Genomic DNA, 20,879 nt, shown 5'->3' on the forward strand with positions numbered 1-20,879 from the left:
ACTTGTGTTCCTCTCCATTTGCTCAGGACATCCGGTGTAATAGATGCCTTAGCTCTTGCTTTGTGGATGAGAACCTGGGCTGTTCTGGGAAGGCGAGTGGGAATGGGAGGAAGGATGTTAGGAATGGACTCCTGTAGTAGAGCTTTCCTCTCGTGTTTCAACCGGGCAATCTGGTGATCTGGTACAACGACGGATGACTGGGAGCTGGTGTGGTCCAGCAGGGACGGACTCACTTCATGGCTGCGATGGCAGGTCCTCTCTAATTTTCTCGCCTGCAGCCTCATGGGCCGCCCTGTTCCCCGCTCCCCTCATGTTGTGACCCGGTGTCCAGTGTACGAAAACGCGTGCATGTCTATTGTGCCGCAGGTGGCGGCAGGCTTGTTTTATGCGGTGCGCTATGGTAGTCGTGTAGGATCGGGAGTTCAGTTGCTTGAGGGCATCTTGACTTCCGGTGTAGATGTGAACCGTGTCTTCTATGCCTGTCTCACAGAGTTGAATGGCTGCTTCGATGACCAGTAGTTCAAGATCGGTGGCTGTCCAGCAAGCATAGGCGCTGTGGCTCATGGCATGTGCTTGCCCGTTTTCTCTGTAAAAAGCGGTAGTGGCATACATTTTGCCTGAATGTTCATCGTATTGTAAGGCAGCATCAGTATATATTTTTGTTCCTTCATGCTTTTGTTGCGCGTCTAGTACTCTTTGTTGTCGGTGTGCCCTGTCTTCACCTTTGGCGTTCGTGGGCAGTGATCTGGGTTCCGTAACCCTTATTCCATCCCAGGGTGGAAGGAGGTGATCCAACTCTGGCAGGTGCAGGTTGGTGCCATGCAGTGTAGATAGCAGTCGCTGACCATTCCACGTGTTCTTCAGCCTCGTTTCATGGTTATCCTTGTGAGTTTTAACCAATGCTTCCACCGTCAGGAGGCCAGAATATCTGTGCAGGTCTTCTGTTTTTGCGTGTATTGGTAGACCGGTGATTGCCCTCATAGCCATGTTGTGTAGCTTGTCAAGTCGCTTGTAGTTTGCAGCCGTCAGGTCGTAATGCGGGGCTCCGTACCATATCTTGCCGATGAGAACAGCTACCGTAAGCCGCCACGCAACCTCTGTTACTGCCCATCCGCTGTGGTGAGTTAGCCTCCTGATAAGGTGCACCAATGGTTTCCATTGCTGCTTCAAATGTCGCAGCCATGTGCTTGCCGTGCCGTCCTTGTTGATTGGGATGCCCAATATTCTCAGGTATCCCTCTTCCGGTTGGCGAATTTGGTGGCCATCGAAGTAAAGGGTTACGTCGGATCTCCCATGTTTGTCATGTATCGTGATGTAGTGCGTCGTCTCCGGCGAGGGCCTCATGCCTGTTGGCTTCAGTTCCTGATCAATTATGACCAGTGCATTTTGTAGCGTTGTTACTTGTTCAGCTGAACTGAGCCTTTAGGTTGTCCACATGGTTATATCATCAGCCTGCATTGTAAACCAAAGGTTTTCAACTGCGTCTAACTTCCACGCGATCTTGGCCATGACGACATTAAAGAGCGCAGGGGAGATCTCTCATACCACGCGCGAGAGATGGCGCTAGGAGCGCGCGCAGCTACGAACCTGGTTACGGCGAGGCACAACGGCGAGGCTGAGGGCGCCGCGAAACGCGGGAACAGGCACCAAAGAGCTGCGCCCTAATAAACAGACATGTTGGATAGCATAATATCGGTGTCACACGTACACTTCTGATCGAGATCGAGGCCGATCCGGATCGGGTTTTGCTACATAGTCATTTGCGATCGTGATCCTGCAAGATCCGGATCTGGGCGATCGCGATCCGAGAATCGCAGTCAGGCCCCTTGACCGCGATCGCAGGCTTACGTATGTGCCCTCTAACGCAGTATTCTGAAAACGCTAAAAACAACAAAGAAAGACAGCTCAATAAAAAACAATAGAAAATATTTTGTGGAGTTTGCTTACGTCTATAGTGGACCAAATAAAGTTGTTTGTCTCACTCACTCACTCACTCACTCACTCACTCACTCACTCAGTCACTCACTCACTCACTCACTCACTCACTCACTCACTCGCAATATTAAGCTGTGAAATTGGACTATCGCCCAAATTTACCCACATTTTGCAAACTGAATTTGTAGCCTATACTTCATGCAGTTCTGGGAGTTACTGACGACCAGCAGACGATAATAACTCGATGCGGATCGTTGGAACATGTAGCAGCGACCATTGTTGATCGCGATCGAAAAATCCGATCCCGATCGGCCTCGAGCGCTATCAGAAGTGTACGTGTGACGCACCGATATAAGACAACCGAATTTGGGGGACGTATTCTGAAACGTTCGCCGCAGCGAAGTTTCGCACTGGCCACGCCTCCGCCGTTGCGGCGCGCTCTGAATGGCTGCTTTGACAAAACCGGAAATTCAGGTGGCGCAAGTGCATTTCCGGTTTTGTCAAAGCAGCCATTCAGCGCGCGCCGCAAGGGCGGAGGCGTGGCCAGTGCGAAACTTCGCCGCGGCGAACGTTTCAGAATACGTCCCTAGATGTGACCTAGCTCGCAAAGAAATAACGGCATAAAGCTTCAATTTAGAGAAGGGGCCGCCGCTTCTCTAACCCATGCATTCCTAAATGCATCTTAACCTGAAGCCCACGCTTGAGTTGATTTAAAGGACGCCCGTCGGGAACGCACCAAAAGAAACGCAATGAGCGTCTCGGGCGCGTTCGCACCAGGCGTAGTTTATATCAAGCCAAGCATGGACTCCAAGTTAAGTCGCATTTATGAATACGGGGGTAAATTAAAGCTTTGTGTCTTCCTATTCCCCAGTATAGGCCTTCGGGCCATCCCTTTATAAATACATTTTGTCATCATCATGCCTCCACGGCCAGGAAAAAAAAATGGCTGTGGCTCAGCTAAGGTTACGCCCAGGATGCGAAGCATACTAGCCTTTATTTTAACGCGACAGCGTTAAGGAGCTCGTGTCGCAGAAAAGCCGGTGTCGTCGGTGTCTGCGGCGTTGCACTTCATGAATAATAAATCGTTGTCACGCCGAACGCTGCGTTGCTCGACGCTCACCACGTCCGATGCGGGGGGCGACGCCGCGAGCGACGGCGCGAGTTGGAGCCCCGTTTCTCCTCTGTCGGGACGTCACGGTGTCACGTGGTACTGAAGGCGACACCGCCGCGCCTGAGGAGCTGGGTTGAGCTCTAGTAATATGCTTCGCATAAAAAAGTATAAAACAAACCGCAGATTTGCGGGAAGGGAAGCAGACGAAAACGACGCTAAGCGCGCGTCGTGCCACGCGCCAGTGAGCGCGAGCAACGCTGTCGACGTGGCCATGACGTGGCCATGACGTGGCCATGACGTGGCCACCGAACGCTCTGGAAAGGCGCAGCTGCCTGCAGAGCTGTCCTGACGTGGCATCCGACCAGACGTGTAGTGGCTGGAGCTGCGGGTCGGACGCCAGTTCTGGCTGGACCGGAGATTGCTGCTAGCGGTGGTGCAGACCGAACGCGGAAGCATGGCCGAGAAACGCCAAGCGGATTCCGGATGCCATGGACACCCACGATTGAGGTAAGCGTTGCTTGCTACGCCATTCCCGGCGTCGTCTCCCTTGCCTGCCGAGTGTTCGAAAGTAGGGAGGAAGCTTTTGTTCTTGCCCCTGTTGGACCATATGAAGCGACTATCTATTTAAGCATGCTCTATACTGCGATTCGGCTTACAGAGGTAGCTTTTGGGTAGCGCTTACGGCTGGCCACGTACGGGAGCGTGTTGAATTATTTCCTAGGCCACTCTGCGTTCGTCGGTTGCGTGTTATGTTCCAGGGCATTGCTAAGCCTACTTAGTGCTCGCAAGTAGGAAGATCGTTTTTGTTCTTTTCGTGTAGGACTATCGACAATTAATTTAAACGTGCTGAAGCTGCTTTTTGATAGCGCTTACGGCTGTTCACGTACGGGAGAGTATTGAATTATTTCCTAGGCCACTGCTAAGCCTACTCCGCGTTCGTCGGCCGTGTCATGTTCCAGGGCATTGCTAAGCCTACTTAGTGCTCGCAAGTAAGAAGATTTCGTGTATGATTACTGAATAATAATTTAAACGTGCTGTGCGATTCGGCTTTCCGAAGCAGCTTTTTGATAGCGCTTACGGCTGGCCACGTACGGGAGCGTATTGAATTATTTCCTAGGCCACTGCTAAGCCTACTCCGCGTTCGTTGGCTGCGTATTATGTTCCAGGGCATTGCTAAGCCTACTTAGTGCTCGCAAGTAGGAAGATCGCTTTTGTTCTTTTCCTGCAGGACTAGTGACCATTTATTTAAACATGTGCGATTCGGCTTTCAGAAGCAGCTTTTTATTAAATAGTACTTGCTTATTTTCTTGCTTGTAGCAGCCTACTGAAATTTCCCAGAGTACTGCTAAGCCTACTTAGTGTTAGTCGCAGGGAGGTTAGTATTCGTCGATATGAAGGCAGACTATTTTCTTTTATATTTTCTCTGCGTGGCATTGCTACTAGAGCCCCCTTATTTTGTTATTTTTTTTCGTGGGAAGACCATTTTCTTTCCTTTCTCCCTGTAGGATTTGTGATGTTCGTCTTCCAAACGTAGCCTTGGAAGAGATTGTGCACTGAACGCGCCCATTATGGAGCTTTAGAAATAGCGCATAACCAAGACACTCATGGTACCCAAATTTCCAAACATGGTTTGGGCTCTCACTGGTTGATTTTGGCTTCATTTACTGCTTTCTTGCCTCCGAACGATCGATAGCGTCCGATAAGTAACGTTTTGCTTTCGTAACTGCTCGTTAAACCGCCGGCTCGGTGTGTCGATTAAAGGAACGTCAACCGACTGTATTAATTTTTCCTTCCACCGCGTACACTAAACGCAACGCGTTACGACGAAGATGAGCAGTGGCAAGATTTTTTCACGACTACGGTCTGGCGTCAGTCCTGTCGTCTAAGTCTCGCAAGACGCTCACGGCGTCTTCCCCATGTCAAAGCTATAATGGCTGCCGCTTGCTTATAGTGCCTGGAATATACTATAGCTTGCTCGTGGCGTATGGCCCGCGTTTGGCTTGCGCGTTCCATCGAGCCACCACTGGCCAGCATTGAAAAAAACAAAAACAAAAATAGGCAATTACGTCTGAGACGCCACTTATCGAAAGCTACAGTGAGGTTAGTAATTAGTGCAGCGATAGAGCTCCTCGGACGGCGTTCCAACAACGCGGAGGCCCCGCGTTGTGCCAAACGCTACACGAATGCTCCCGACCTTTTCAGCTGAACCAGCGTCAGACGCCCAGGCGGCTCTCAAGGCTGTGCTGATCAAGGAACGCCTGCAACGTCATCGCAAGCGTCGCCATCTCGTTCTCCGCGTTTTCCGTGCTGTGCGTCCACCACGGCGCACTGCTGGCACGAGCGTTGCTGTGGGCACACACCACCGTTCCTATCGAGCAGCTGATGCGCGTTCGAACGTAGAACACGCTGCCCCAACTCAGCTGCAGATTTGATTGATTGATTGATTGATTTATTGATTTATTGATTGATTGATTTATTGATTGATTGATTGACTGATAGACTGACTGATTGACTGATTGATAGACTGATTGATAGACCGATAGATAGACTGATAGACTGATTGACTGATTGATAGACTGATTGATAGACTGATTGACTGATTGATTGATTGATTGATTGATTGATTGACTGATTGACTGATTGACTGATTGATAGACTGATTGACTGATTGATAGACCGACAGATAGACTGATAGACTGATTGATAGACAGATAGACTGATTGATAGACTGATAGACTGATTGATAGACTGATAGACTGATTGATAGACTGATTGATTGATTGATTGATTGATTGATTGATCGATCGATTGATTGATTGATTGATTGATTGATTGATTGATTGATTGATTGATTGATTGATTGATTGATTGATTGATTGATTGATTGAAACACCTTTATTCCTCAAAAGGGGCGAAGATTCTCAGAGTCTTCGTGGTTGGCACCCCTGGTCCAGGGCGCCAGCGGCTTCCGCTACCCGCGGCGAGAGAGCGAGCTCGACCAGTTTGAGCTGATCGTCGACTTCAGAGCTGCTGGGCAGCGGAAGTGGAGCGGGACGGTGCGTCTGCTCGATTTCGTTGTCTTTTACAGCCAAGTGCACGGCGCGTAGCTCACGTGTGAATACATTCTGCCCTCGGGCCGCGTTCGAGCCATCGATATACCATGGTAGCACGGAATAGAATGCTCCAGGAGCGTCCGTACAGTTACTATCGCAATAGTGTAGCGTAGCCACGAGCAATATGACTATATAAGCAAATAACGACGCTCACGGCGTCTATGTTTTGCAATGGCCGCGCTGGAAAGCAAGCAGCGGTACACGGCGAGATTTACGGCGTCTGATACGGGTGTCACACGGCGCGCCTTTGATCCCTATCAGAAGCCCGATCCGCATCGAATTTCTCGGTCGCGATTGGTTTCTTCGCGCAAGCTGGGACAGGGAGCCAATCGCTGTCGAGTATTTCGATCCGGATCTGGCTTGATCGCGATCGAAAGTGGTCGTGTGACAGCCGCATTATAAGTGTTCCTGATGTCTGCTTCCGTGGTCCCGCAAGCCAACGCCATTTGGGCTAGCAATGTACGCGGGGGGCCCTCCGCTGCCGTCTACTTTCCACTTCACTCGCTTTTTCAGGCCGGTGCTTCGTATACCGCTGTAAGGTTGTGTTCGTTTTTGCCTTTTTCTGGCTTCGAGGCTGAATTTATCGGGGAATCCTTGTTGCACGGTTGGCTTTAAATGGGTGTACACAGTATACACGTACGTCATTCAACGATACTCCACGACTTCCGGTTTACGGCAGCGCCATCTTGGGGAACCTATAGGCCTATGCGCGCGCCTGTTGATAAGGTACCCCAAGATGGCGGAAGGTAGCAGAAGCAGACGACAGCAGCGGATGTGACGTCACTTGCATACTATGTATAGGAAGCTGCAAGCTTTCCGGGGCTAGTCCAGGGCTAGCTACTACGGAGACGACCACCACGCCCCACCCTATCCGAGGCTGTAATTTCCTTGCATGTCTGAAGCAGCACGCAAAGAGCCCCGAACATGTGGGCGTACTGCAAGCAATAGACTGAATGATTACACGGACGGGACGTGCACCCTGTTCTTCGATCATAGAAGTGTTTGCTGGCGTCGTTCCTCGCAATACGCTGCCAGCTAGTCGCTGCCTCGGCCACGGCGATGGACTTGGCAACCACCTATTAGGAAGGTGTGAGAACGGGCTAGACGGTATTCCGTTGTATTACCAGCGCGATAGCAGACAAGGAACACGAAAAGAAGCGACAAGCGCCGATTTCCAACTGGCGTTTATTTCAAAGAAGCATGAATATATAGCCTCGCGCACGTGATAACAGCCACATATCATAGTGCAAGTTAACAAGGCCACCAGAAATCAACAAAAGTCTTGGCGTGCGCTCTTGTTGGTTTATGGTGGTCTTGTTAACCTGAACAATCATATATATGTGGCTCTGATCGCGAGCGTGAGGATATATGTTCATGCTTCTTTGAAATAAACGCCAGTTGGTAGTCAGTGCTTGTCGTTGTCGCTTCTTTTCGTGCTCCGTGTCAACCAGGTAATATCAGCTTGCTAGGAAACGAGTCGCGGCACTTGTGAGACGTCTTAGCGCGGTTTCGCACTGCTGAGATGGTGGAGCCGTGGAGTTTGCTATAAACATTACTGCATGCAGTAATATTTATGTTTATGCAGTAATGTTCATGTTATGTTAGTTCCCTGAAGAGAACTCTGGTGCTTCGTCGTTATGTCAATGATAATGGCGAGCAGCGTACGAGGCGTTGACTCGAACCCGATTAAAAAGAACGAGTCGAGAGTATGACTGTAGCGCTGAAAGATTGGGCTGCCAGAATCATGTGGACGTTAGCCGGTTGGAAAGAAGCAACACCTTCTGGGACCATTCCAATTGGCTCTCGGAGGCCCAATTTCCGTGGCGAACTGTGATAGTGTGGGGTTGACAAAGCTTTCCCACACAGAGTGCATGCGACAACGCATCAGCTGGCCTCGGCGGCCGCAGTTCCCGTGGGTCCGCAATGCGAAAACACCCGTGTACTTAGATTCAGGTGCACGTCAAAGAAGCCCAGTTCCTCCAAATTTCCGCACTCCCCCCCCCCCCCTGTGGAGCGTTTTATAATTAAAGCTTCGTTTTTGGCACGTAAAACCCCATAATTTGTTAATAAAGCACAAGCTCGCGTCTATAACAGAGAACATAATATGACGACGAGTGGCGCCCTACTGGTTCTGCACCTGACAAAGGGTCATGCACCTGACGATTTGCCCAAAGTAAACGAAGGAAAGCACACACGGGTGTTTTTCACAAAGCCTCACTGCGAGCTTTTTCATTCCAACTGGGAAGCTTTGCTACTGAAAAGGAAAGGCTGCATTGTCTCCGTAAATCGGTGTAACTGCAGTCAGGATTTATCCGTTTAAGTACGACACGTAGCGCGTACCGACTTGCACGCGCCCGGAATGCATCATTCTCACGCTGCCAAACGAAAGCAGTTACCCGTAGTTTGAACACTAATTCTATGGGCTGATAAGCACAAAGGTCGTCAATGAAGTACGTATAAAGAATGTATTTATTAAGGGAATCAATAAATCAATCAATCATCAATCGATCGATCGATCGATCGATCGATCGATTGATGATTGATTGATTAAATGATTGATTTTTTTCCCGAAGAGATTCACGCGTAATAAAAAAAAAGCTACACGGATCAGGTCAGAGCAAGAACACGCTTGAAGTGCCTCACACAGGTTAAAAATTCTCCCCGCGCTTTTTTTTTTCTTCTAGACCTCGATCGCCTTTGCGGCGTCATCAGTCACCCGTAGAGCCGTCATTCCAGGAGAGGCAGCCGTGTCGGTCGATAAGCCACCAGGGACCCGGAATGCTCGCAGACTTCACATGGGCGGAGGTGTGCCCATTCGAATGTGAATGAACGACACCATGTTCACATTAAGAAAGTAAGTGGCACGTCGGCCTTGCATTTCTCGGCGCGAACAGCACCGTAAGATCATCGTGAATTTCGTGCGGCAAGCTGCACTTTTTACTTACACGTGTCCCATTTTCGTGCAACGCTCAAGTGAGGCTGTAGCATATACGGTAATCGATGCTACTATACGATTGTCGGCATACGCCACAGTCTTTATCGTCTGGTTAGGTTACAGCGAAATAAATCGGGCGAAATTTGTCCTCGCTAAAATGTCGCAGGAAGCCGGGGCCTCACTCCGGTCTTCCCTTGGTTAATGAGCTATTTTCGCATCCGTTCCTCTTTTAAAACATCTCGTCTGCAGGATGCCACTTCACCCAGTTTATACACAGCGGATGTTTCTTTTTCTAGGTTAGGAGTAAAACGCCGTAAACGATTTACTCTTAAGGGCAATTAAGGGTGTAAATTGGTTTATAACTCGAACCCTTACACGCGCCAGGGTAAATAGCCGTGACTTATAAACGCAAATCGCCCTTAAGGGTATAAAATTCCGAACCGATCGATTTACACAGATCAAACTTATTCGCAGACTTACACCCTTTAAACGCATAAGCCCTAAAGAGTGGTAATCGTAGTTCACTCCTTTACACCCGTAAGGAACAAAAGGTGTTAGTCATAAACAAAACGCAGCCTTAAGGGCGTGAATATGTTTAAAGTGTAGCTTTGGCCTCTTACTGGTGTACGCCTTCTTTGTATGTACCTGCCACGTGCGTAGTGTGACCTTACACTGACCTTGTTAGTAGTGCAGTAATAAATCTCGCCAATGTTCGTTCTTCCCAACGAAGAGAATATTTAAAGCCAGGCATAGTTTCGTTTTCGGTTGCACTAGAAGGAACCCCGGTGCCAAATGTACCGCAGGTAAAAGGAGTCAGCGCGAACATTATGGATTGCACGTGGATGTGTCTAAGGTTTTGGCTTCAAGTATTTATCTTGCTTCTTTTTGTTTTTAACGTAATTTGTTGTCGTAATTCCCTTGTAATGCAAGGATCAATCCCACGTACCCATTATTATATTTATTATAACAGCATTCTTTATTTGGGTAGATAATGTCGAAGTTTCACGAGTTATATTATTAAAATGATCATCTACTCAATACGTCCAGCCGCGCTCTTTCGCAACGAGTACACGGGAACCGTCTCGGCCTTTGCAGGAAGCAAGCGCCATTCTCGATGTGACCAGTGTATCCTTCTGTGCTGCCGGTGACCGTTGATCACGTGGTAAGTTCGTACTTTGTGCGCGTTGTTCTAGCGGCAGCTCCGCAGGTACTTACTGCAATCATTTCAAGCGGCTAAGCTCCCCAGACAAAATTCGCTAAAGATTATTCCACTTACGTGAATTTCTCTTCGTTCACTATGGCCTATACATTTCGCGAAAGGCGAAGTAGGAGTTCAACTCCAACAAGAAATGACGCTAGTGGCACATGGCATGAAAATCGGGGGGTGCGGGGGGTGGGGGGAAAAGATTACCGTAATTATACCCAACGTTGTTTACATTCACATTTGGTGCACCAAGGCCGATGCGCCACAAGGCCGCAGAAAATTAGATGTGCATGATCTTCAATACGTTTATGTGAATTGAACATGGTAACGTCCCACCATGCTTCTTTTTTGCCGTTTGTCTGACTAGCATGCATTGTATATCTTGTTCGCCTTCGTGCAGACGAATCAGATCACCGTGGGTTGACAGACACGTGACCGCTCCTTTTTTTTCGGTTCTGTCCTTTTGTCTTAATTTCGCTTTCGATCTCTGCAGCACTCGGTGGCTATCGGGATTCTTCCATGTCACACCATGCCAGGCAGGGTTACAGACCAGCACTATACGTGGTAAACCTAGTGGTAAGCTCTCACACAGTTCCTTTCAGCGTTTCCTAATTAACCAATACGATGACGTAGTTACATTACCCATTAGTACAAATCTTATCGATAGATTATGTTAAATTGCAACGAAAACCTATTATCACTAGAGGGCGTTACAAAATGACGATACGAAATGTCTTAACAATGTAGAAGATGCTATAATTATTCGCTTTTGACATGATTGCCTTTACCACAGAGGCATGGTAATGACTACATGGATAGAGGTACTAGACAACTACTAATTATGAAACTGTGTGACTAACCTTTAACTGCCAGGTAAGACGATTGAACCCTAAAGCAAGACTTGAAGCTCCACATCTAGGGTGTTCGTAACCACTTCTATACATGCAGCAATTCAACTAAGAAACCCAAGAACGAACTTCCTTACAATCTGTGACGTCTTTTGATATTCCATATATGCTGCACGAAGTGGAATAGATTCTTGCATTTTCTGTTTAGTTTAATGAGTTTTTTCATCAGTATTGCTGGCATGAACTTTACGCTTTACCTTTGCGTCGGAGCTTGGATGCCAGATAGCGAAAGGTATCTAGGAGTGCATTCGAATACCAGAATTATTGCAGTTGGACGTCGAGTCAGTTTTGCTTGGTGAAACGGATTGGTACGCACTCTTTATTGACAAAACACGCGCGCTTTGTTGTTTCTTGAACTCGGAAGGGTAAGAATTATTTTCTTTGTAGGCACATAAATCATACCCTCCGAACACATAGATTGACAAATAGAGAAATGGCAGGAAGTTTTTTCGTCATGATAGTGACACAGCTGCTGAGGTGACCGCCCCTGACGCTCGCGAAAGGCACTTCAGGCCTTCTTGACAATTCTCCATAACTATACGTTTGTCCCAACAAACTGCGTGAGCTGTAGAATATACACCCTTAAATGTGAATTGGGGTGTAAATCGGTCTATACCTCGCACCTTTGGGCAAATAGGTCTAAATGTGGGAGTAATAGACCGGTTTGTGCCCTTATTCCCTTCTAAGGGTGTAAATTCTTTACAGTCTGAGACGGACGCAAAGGTTTAATAACGAACGCAGTGTCACGGCAACTTTCTTTTCTTTTTAGGCACCGCCCACTTTCCCGTGGAAAAAGTTTACGCTTCTTCACGCAAAAATTGAGTAATGTTGCTCCCATGTGGGAGCAATTAACTCATAAATTCCGGGCAGCGGAGCAAGAGACACTTCAAAAAAGTGTACACCATTTGGGAGGGTGTATCTTGTTCTGAAACAATGATTGCTCACTGTCTCGCTTGCACCTGCCTTCTTGAAAGCTCCACGCGCGCGACTTTGCTGTGAAGAGTGCCGTGTCACGTGATAGCACGTGGCCGTTGCTTGAAAAGAAAGGGAAGGCGCGCATTAATATAAATGATTGCTGCTGTTCCTCCGGAAGCAGAACCGCCACGTTTGTACAATTGAACGAAGAGGCAAAAAGAAAACTGAAGTTACGTCTCTGGTAAGGGATAAATTTCTGAGTCTCGCTTTGCAAAATGCGATGCAGAGGAAAAGCAGTCCGATACAGTAGTAGCGGGAATGGTGTGCTCTAAAAGCCTCGGCCCACCACACAAACAACGAAGCAACCAATTTTCGATCATTTCAAATTCGGGCTAAATGTGAAAATTTTGCCCGCTACAGTTAGTACAATTTTATTTCCCTCTCTCTGAAGTCCAACAATTTCGTTAGCATCGCTCCAGCGGCTTTCTCCGGGAACTATTTTTGCGCTTTGTATAGTCGGACTTTTCGTCTAAGTTTCCGTGGTGCCCCCATTACAGCGTGCCTCATAATCAAATCGTGGATTTGGCATGTAAAACGCCAGAATTTATTTAGTACGGGGAATTGCAAACAGCCCTGTTTCCTGTTAAGCAGGCACCCTCATTCCTCGCTACCTTCTACAGCGCCTATTACTGTAGCATCCACGGCCGTCACGTGACCGCAATCCACCCGCACAATGCACAATCCACGTACAGCCAAGACCCGGTCAAGACGCGAGTTTCCCGTCAACGCCGTCGGCGTCGCTTCTATCCATCGATGGTGGCGCCGCGCTAGCGTTAGCGCCAGACGCGCGATCTCATTATAATTGTAGCCTCAGAAACATAATTGGTTCTTTTAAATTCAACAAATTTCGTTCGCATTAGTCCAGGGGTTTTTTCATACAAGCATTTCAGCGCTTCACGTGCATTTGAACAGACGGAATTGCAGTTGGCCCCGAGCTAATGCTTCCTCTTTCGTGCTTTCGGTTTGCAGCGCGGTCTACTTTGGCATCCAAGGCTGCCTTTTACCCACGCACCCGGCGTCGTACGATGGCCCGTACGCCGGTAGCTGGCCCTAATGTATGCGGTAAGAGCAGACGTCGAATTCACCTATAGCAGTGTTCAAATCAAATGAAGAGGGAATTTTATTACACAATAATATGAAAAGCGCGCACAAAGATATTTGATCCCATAACCTAAAGCGGCTAGTGATGGATCCAATACAAAAAATGTATTGCAATAATTAGCATTTATATACAAACAAAATAGCGAAAGTATCATACATAAGCGGTAAATACAATATATAATCACATAACTGCGCTAAAAATGAAGAAAACAAAAACAAAACTCAAGACCGTGCTTGGTAAGATACGAAGCGGCATTTGCATGTAATGTCAAAATTTCTTGCGAGTTGTGCTGGCCTTCTGCCATTAGTCTAACTAGCAGTCTATATGCAGATCCCTTTCGTGTAGTCGAATCGGAATGCAGTCACTTGGCATATACGGGACGGTTCTTTTTTTCTTTTCTGCCCGTGTGTCTCAATCTCACTTTCGATCTCTGCAGCACACGTTGGCGGTCGGGATTGTTCCATGTCACACCGTGGCTTGCTGGCCGACAAGCCAGCATTGCGCGTGGTCCACTTCGTGGTAAGCTCTCACGCAGTTTCCTGCAGCCTTGCATTGCCGTTGCTCGAAAGGAAAGGGAAGGCGCGCATTAATATAAATGATTGCTGCTGTTCCTCCGGAATCAGAACCGCCACGTTTGTACAATTGAACGAAGAGGCAAAGAGAAAACGGAAGTTACATCTGTGGTAAGGGATGAATTTCTAAGTCTCGCTTTCCAAAATGCGATGCAGAGGAAAAGCAGTCCGATAAACTAGTAGCGGGGATAGCGTGCTTGGAAAGCCTCGACTCACCACACGAACAAAGAAGCAACCAATTTTCGATCATTTATTTTATTCAGGCTCAATATGAAAATTTTGCCCGCAAGATTTAGTACAATTTTACTATTCTCTCTCAAGAAGTTCAAAAATTTCGTTGGCATCGCTCCAGCGGTTTTTTCAGTGAACCATCTTTGCGCTTTGTATAAATTTCCGTAGTGTCCGCTATTACAGCATGCCTCATAATCAAATCGCGGATTTGGCATGTAAAACGCCAGGAAGGAAGGAAGGAAGGAAAACTTTATTTGGTCCTGCAAGTAGTGATAATTAATCACTAAGCGGGCCGCTCCCATGTCGGGACCGGAAGGCCAAGCCTCACGGCCACATCGTGAGCCTGCTGGACAGCCCAGAATTGTTCATCCAGGTCCGGGCTGCCAGAATTTATTTGATTTAGTAGGGGGAATCACAAACAGCCCTGTTTCCTGTTAAGCAGGCACCCTCATTCCTCGCTACCTTTTACAGCGCCTATTACTGCAGCATTCACGGCCGTCACGTGACCGCAATCCACCCGGACAATGCACAATCCGCGTACAGCCAGGTCCCGGTCAAGACGCGAGTTTCCCGTCAACGCCGTCGGCGTCGCCTCTATCCGTCGATGGTGGTGCCGCCCTAGCGTTATCGGCGGACGCGCGATCTCTTTATAATTGTAGCCTCAGAAACATAATTTTTCCTCTTAAATTCAATAAATGTCATTCACATTAGTCCAGAGGTTGTCTCATACAAGGATTTCAGCGTTTCACGTGCATTTGAACAGACGGAACTACAGTTGGCCCCGAGCTAATGCTTCCTCTCTCCTGGTTACGGTTTGCAGCGCGGTGTACTGTGGCATCCACGGCAGCCCCGGCCGGCTGACCCAGACAGCCGGCGTCCTACGAAGGCCCGTACCGCAGCTGGCCCTAATGTATTCGGTAAGAGCAGACGTCGAATTCACCTGTAGCGGCACAGATCAAACGTATCAACTTACACAGATCAAACTTATTTCCGCTTACACCCATTAAAAGCATAGTTCAATCGTAGTTCAAACCTTTGCACCCTTAAGCACCCTTAAGGAGGTGAATCGCTTTGCAGTGTAGTTTTGGCCTCTTAATGGGGTGCGCCTTCTTTGCACGTATCTGGCACGTGCGGAATATGACCTTATAGTGTTCGTTCTCCCCGACGCAGAGGATATTTAGAGCCAGGCATAGTTTCGTTTTCGGTTGCACTAGAAGGAGCCCCGGTGCCAAGTGTACCGCAGGTACAAGAACTCAGTGCGAACGTTATGGATTGCACGTGGATTTATCTAAACTTTTGACTTAGAGCATTCATCTGGCTTTATTTTTTCTCTTAACGTAACTTGTCGTAGTAATTCTCTTGTACTGCAAGGATCAAGTGCACGTTCCCATTATTATATTTATTATGATAACATTCTTTTTTGGGTGTATAATGTTGAAGTTTGAATAGTTATATAATTAAAATGATTATCTATTCAAAATGTCCACCCGCACACTTTTGCAATGAGCACACAGGAATGGTCTCGGCCTTTGCAGGAAGTACGCGCCATTCTCGATGTGACCAGTGTTTCCTTCTGTGCTGCCGGTGAATGTGGATAATACGGTGAGTTCTTACTTTGTGCGCGTTGTTTAACGCGTCTACTGGCAAATCAGTGTAGCAGACACACTTAACAAGATCTTCGAAAACAAGAGAAATGTAAATATTAGCACACTAAAATTTACCTTTATCCAGCCAGAGAGAGAGGGGGAGAGATACAAGCTTTAGTGATATGCTGGTGTATATTGCCGTTACCCCAACATGGCATTCGTGATAGACGACCTACATATAATGATATTCAAAAATTATTGAGCACCGGCCGATACACGTCTCTGCGTATAGGACAGCTACATCCGCGTCTTCAAGGAACAGTCGTAATACAATCTTAAAAGGAACAAATAAGATCGAGGTGGCAGCATCGAATAAGTCTGCAACAGGGCAGGTCTAAGCAAGCAGAAGATACAGGCGAGTGGTGTTGTGGAGGGCCGTTGGACGTCTCATGGGCGTGGTTAACGATACCTAATTAATCTGTTGAAGGCCCGTAGACGTGACTGGCTTCTGAAAGCGCAAACACAGTTACTTTTAGGGTAGAGGAAGAATACATGCTTAGGAAAGTGACGTTTCAGAGTCACAAAACTGTGTCGCACTGTCATAGGTCGTCTGCACTGACACTGGCTGGGAAGCACTATAATACCAAATCAAAAAGTATGTGCAATCCTTTCTTCTCTCTTCTTTCAACTTTTTTTTATTTAAAGTCGGAATAGGTTACACAGGTGAACATCACCCATGTATGTAAGGCTATATTGGTTAAAGCAATCGATTCCGTAGGGAAATTCAGGTTAGCTGTGCTTGTCCTGAAGGTCAGGTCACATAAGCTTACCTGCGTTTATCTGACTAGCGTACGCATTAGGTTATGTTTAGGGTCATGAAGTCAACTAATTTATTGACAACTACTGCTCACTTGAGTTTGATTTTACGGCTTACAGCACCATTCATTCCGTTCTGAGTGGTTATTATCGCAGCTAGAAGTAGGCTCTACTGTGGCTTCCACGATGCTGATGACCAACCATTCACAACAAAGACTTCGCGCCAGAAGGCACTGAAATTGAGAAAGGGCCGCCATCTTGCTTTCCTGCAGAAGCGCCTGCCACACTCGTCTACCAGCAGCAGTGTCCAGTATAGTTCTTAAACTCACCTCGCAAGCTTTGCCAAATTCGTTTAATTAGTGCGTTACAGGGAGAGATGCTTTGAGGGATATTCAACTGCGGCTCGCCGCAGAAAAACAAGATGGATTGAAGCCCTGGTCATCCCATTGATCGGTCCATTGCTTTAAGTAATCAGCGTATAATAAGGCGAAGGTCTGAATAGAATGCGTCAATACCATCGTTAGTTATTCAAGGGCATATTGCGTTTCAAGTCAATTTGGTATAATCCATTGGCACGCCACGAAAGTGAAAAAAAAAACGACGAATCCAGTTTACCCTTTATTGAAAACAACTAGCCGTGCACTTCCCACTAGCACGAAATAAGCGAAACTTTCTTTTAGCTGCGTGAGAGACCGGGTCATTTCGCTAAATTAAGGAAGTGCAGCTTTAAAGGAAAGGGAAGGCGCGCAATATATGCAAGTGATTGTTCTTGTTTGTCCCGAATCAGAACCGCCACGTTTGTACAATTGAAAACGGAAATTATATTTGTGGTAAGGGATGATTTCCAAGTCTCGCTTCGCTAAATGCGATGCAGAGGAAAAGCAGTCCGATGAATAAGTAGCGGGGATAGTGCGCTCGAAAAGCGTCGACTTTTCGAAAAACTTGGAGTCAGATTTTACTTTTCTCTCGCTGGAGTTCAACAATTTCATTCGCATCGCTCCAGCGGTTTTCTCAAGGAAGCATTTTTGAGTTTTCTATTGACTGACTTTCGCTCTCAATTTCCGGAGTCCCCCCCTACACCCAGCCTCGTAATCAAATCTTGGATTTGGCACGTAAAACCCCAGAATTTTATTTTATTTTATTTTATTTTGTGTGCGGAATCCCAAACAGCCCTGTTAATGTTTCCTGTTAAGCATGCACCAGCTTTCTTCGCTGCGTTTTACAGCGCGTATTAGTGTAGCATCCACGGCCGTCACGTGACCGCAATCCACCCGGACAATGCGCAGTCGACGTGCAACCCGGTGCCGGTCAAGACGCAAGTTTCCCGTCAACGCCGTCGGCGTCGCTTCTATCCAACGATGGTGGTGCCGCCCTGGCGTTAGCGGCAGACGCGCGATCTCTTTACAATTGTACCCTCAGAAACATAATGTTTCAACAAATTTCATTTACATTAGTCCAGGGGTTGTGTTATACAAAGATTTCAGCGTTTCACGTGTATTTGAACAGGCGTAATTGCAGACGGCCCCGAGCTAACGCTTCCTCTTTCGTGGTTACGGTTTGCAGCGCGGTGTACTGTGGCATCCACCACCATCCTCGCAGACGACCGCCGTCGTACGAAGGACCGTACGCCGGCAGCTGGCCCTAATGTATGCGGTAAGAGCAGACGTCGAGTTCACCTATAGCAATCTTAATTAGAATGAAAAAGAAACTACTAGTTCACTAGACTTCAAAAACAAACCTGCCACTTTTACCCAACTTGGTTTCAAGGTATTTTGCCCAGTAAATGTCTAGTACCCCTTTGCATTGGACGTGGTTATGTTCCAGCAGAACTTTTTGGTGGGCTAGTTGGTGCATATTACTGATGTACTATAGCGCCAAACAGACGACACAAGAGCGCTCGTCCATGTCTCTTCTTCTTGTGTCGTCTGTTTGGCGCTATAGTACTTCAGTGGTTATGTTCCGCCGTTACTTCATCAGTATGCATAACGACGCATCGCGTTGACCATCAAGGTGCAGTCGACGCGTTCCAAGCCAGTTTTAGGTGTGTATTCGCGCTTCTAGCTGAAAGTTCATCTCCGAGCTCGATTATACTTGGCGTTAACCGTATTTCTAGACGACATTGTATACATACATTCTTTCGTAGATGCGGCATCAGGGCATAGGTCGTGAAATGTGATGATCTTTAAACGTTTATGTGAATTAAACATCGTGCATGCATGTGACTATTTGGTAACCGTGCACTGTGCTTGCCCTCTGCCTTTTGGCTAACTAGTAGTGCATATGCGTATCCCTTTCGTGTGGTCGAATCAGAATGCAGTCATTTGGCGCATACGGGCTGGTTCTTTTCTTTTCTGCCATTTTGTCTTAATCTCGCTTTCGATCTCTGCAGCACACGTGGGCTGTCGGGATGGTTCCATGTCACACCATGGCATGCTGGCAGACGCGGCAGCCCAGCATTGCGCGTGGTCAACTTCATGGTAAGCTCTCACGCAGTCTCCTGCCACGTTGCCTAATTTACCGGTACGATGAAGTTGTTAGATTACCTATTAGTACAGATCTTATTGGGTTTTACGTGCCAAAACCACTTTCTGATTATGAGGCGCGCCGTAGTGGAGGACTCCGGAAATTTCGACCACTCGGGGTTCTTTAACGTGCACCTAAATCTAAGTACACGGATGCTTTCGCATTTCGGCCCCATCGAAACGCGGCTGCCGTGGAAATCTTATCGATAGACTTTGTTAAATTATTGCAACGAAAATTTGTTAGTATTAGAATGCGACAGAAAGACTATACGAAATGTCTGAACAATGAAGAAGATGCTATAACTATTTTCTTTCGTCACGATTGCCTTTACCACAGAGGCATGAATATGACTACATGGCTAGAGGTATTAAACGGATAATTACTAGTTATGAAACTTGGAAGAATATTTTTTGGAAAGAAGTCGGACCATTGAACGCTACTGCAAAACGTGAAACTCGACATCAGTTACCAGTTCTAGAAATGCAACATTCTCACGCTTCTATGCCATTTCTGCAGCGTAATAAATCCTCATCTATTTCTACAAGAAAAGCAAGAATCAACTGTCGTACACGATGTCACGCCTTTGGCGCCAGCCCATCAGCGAAGTCACTGTTTTAGACTATTTAACTGCTTCCGGATATCTCGCATTTTCTGTTTGGCCTAATGTATTTTCTCACAAATATTCCTGGCATCAATTTTACGGTTTACTTTTTATTCGGAGCTTGGTTGCCAGATAGCGAACGGTGTCTAGGTGTGTTCGTATTCAAATGCGTGAACAAGAGCAGTTAGGCGTCCAAGTTACACAGCTTTTCTTGGTAAAGCGAATTTGAAGGAACCCTTTATTGAAAGAACATGCACGCTTCGTTGTTACTTGCTATGGGAACGGCAAGATTTACATTTTGTTGTTAGCACACAGGTGATGCCCAACGAACACATTGACATTGCCACATACAAAAAATTGTAGGCTTTGTTTTTTCGTCGTGAGAGCGACCTAGCTCCTAAGGTGACCGCCCCCGACTCTCGGCAATGACACCTCAGGCCTTCTGGACAATCTTTTTATGAGTATGTGTCCCATCTATCTACGTGAGCTGTAATATATACCCCTTTAAAGTGAGTAAGGCGGTAAGTCGCGCTATAAATCATGCAAGGGTGTAAGTATGGGAGTGAAAAGTCCGGTTTACACTCTTATTCGCTTCTAATGGCGTAAATTATGTTGCAGACTAACATGCAAAGACTTAAGAACGAATGCAGTGCCACGGCACGTTTTTTTTTTTTTTTCACTGCCTACACTCCTCGTGCACCGTTTTCTCTTCTTCATACACAAATTGGGTAAAGTTGCTCCCACTTGGGAGTAAAATAACTCATAAACACCGAGCAGGGGTGGAATATGCGCTCTACAGAAGTATACGCCGTTTGGGAGGGTGCATCTTGTTGCGAAACAATGAGTGCTGGCTGTACCACTTCCGGATTCTCTTTGGACAGGTCTACGCTCCCGATTTTTCTCTAAAGTGTGTCATGTGTCATGCCACGCTTATAACCCGCCTGTCTGTTCGTGGCAGGGATTCGCCGAGTATATAGCAAAGGAAAGGCAAGCATATTATATATATATATATATATATATATATATATATATTGTTGTGGTTGGATGTCCCCAATCTGAACCGCCACGTTTGTACGATTGAACGAACTAACGAAAAGCAAACGGAAGGGACCCATGAAGCAGTGGCGGGAATATTGTATTCGAAAAGTCTCCGACCCTTCATACACGCAATGCTCCAAAAATTTTCGATAATTTTTATATAGTTGAGGCCTAAAATGAAAATTTCGCTTCTAGAGTCACTACAATTTTACTTTTCTCTCTCAATTTG

At 47.0% G+C, this 20,879-nt stretch overlaps 1 protein-coding gene across 25 annotated transcripts in view; it reads left to right on the forward strand.

Annotated features, from left to right (window-relative positions):
- The first annotated feature begins 3,385 nt into the window (after positions 1-3,385).
- The window catches only part of LOC135920138 (uncharacterized), a 137,980-nt gene continuing 120,486 nt past the window's right edge, over positions 3,386-20,879 (forward strand). For 23 of the 25 annotated variants that reach the window (XM_070524199.1, XM_070524200.1, XM_070524211.1 and 20 more), the window contains exons 1-10: positions 3,386-3,553; positions 5,956-6,102; positions 8,844-9,013; positions 10,190-10,256; positions 10,792-10,874; positions 13,151-13,243; positions 13,720-13,802; positions 14,907-15,003; positions 18,052-18,141; positions 18,878-18,965. In XM_070524199.1, coding sequence (XP_070380300.1) covers positions 13,235-13,243; positions 13,720-13,802; positions 14,907-15,003; positions 18,052-18,141; positions 18,878-18,965 — 367 coding nt within the window. In that variant the 5' untranslated portion in view covers positions 3,386-3,553; positions 5,956-6,102; positions 8,844-9,013; ... (1 more) ...; positions 10,792-10,874; positions 13,151-13,234. Of the gene's footprint in view, positions 3,554-5,248; positions 5,356-5,955; positions 6,103-8,843; positions 9,014-10,189; positions 10,257-10,791; positions 10,875-13,150; positions 13,244-13,719; positions 13,803-14,906; positions 15,004-15,621; positions 15,689-18,051; positions 18,142-18,877; positions 18,966-20,879 lie in introns of those variants that run through there. The other 2 variants (XM_070524192.1, XM_070524213.1) reach the window with 2 other exon arrangements.

This window comes from Dermacentor albipictus, chromosome 8 (assembly GCF_038994185.2).
Source record: "Dermacentor albipictus isolate Rhodes 1998 colony chromosome 8, USDA_Dalb.pri_finalv2, whole genome shotgun sequence".
Taxonomy (NCBI): Eukaryota; Metazoa; Arthropoda; class Arachnida; order Ixodida; family Ixodidae; genus Dermacentor; species Dermacentor albipictus.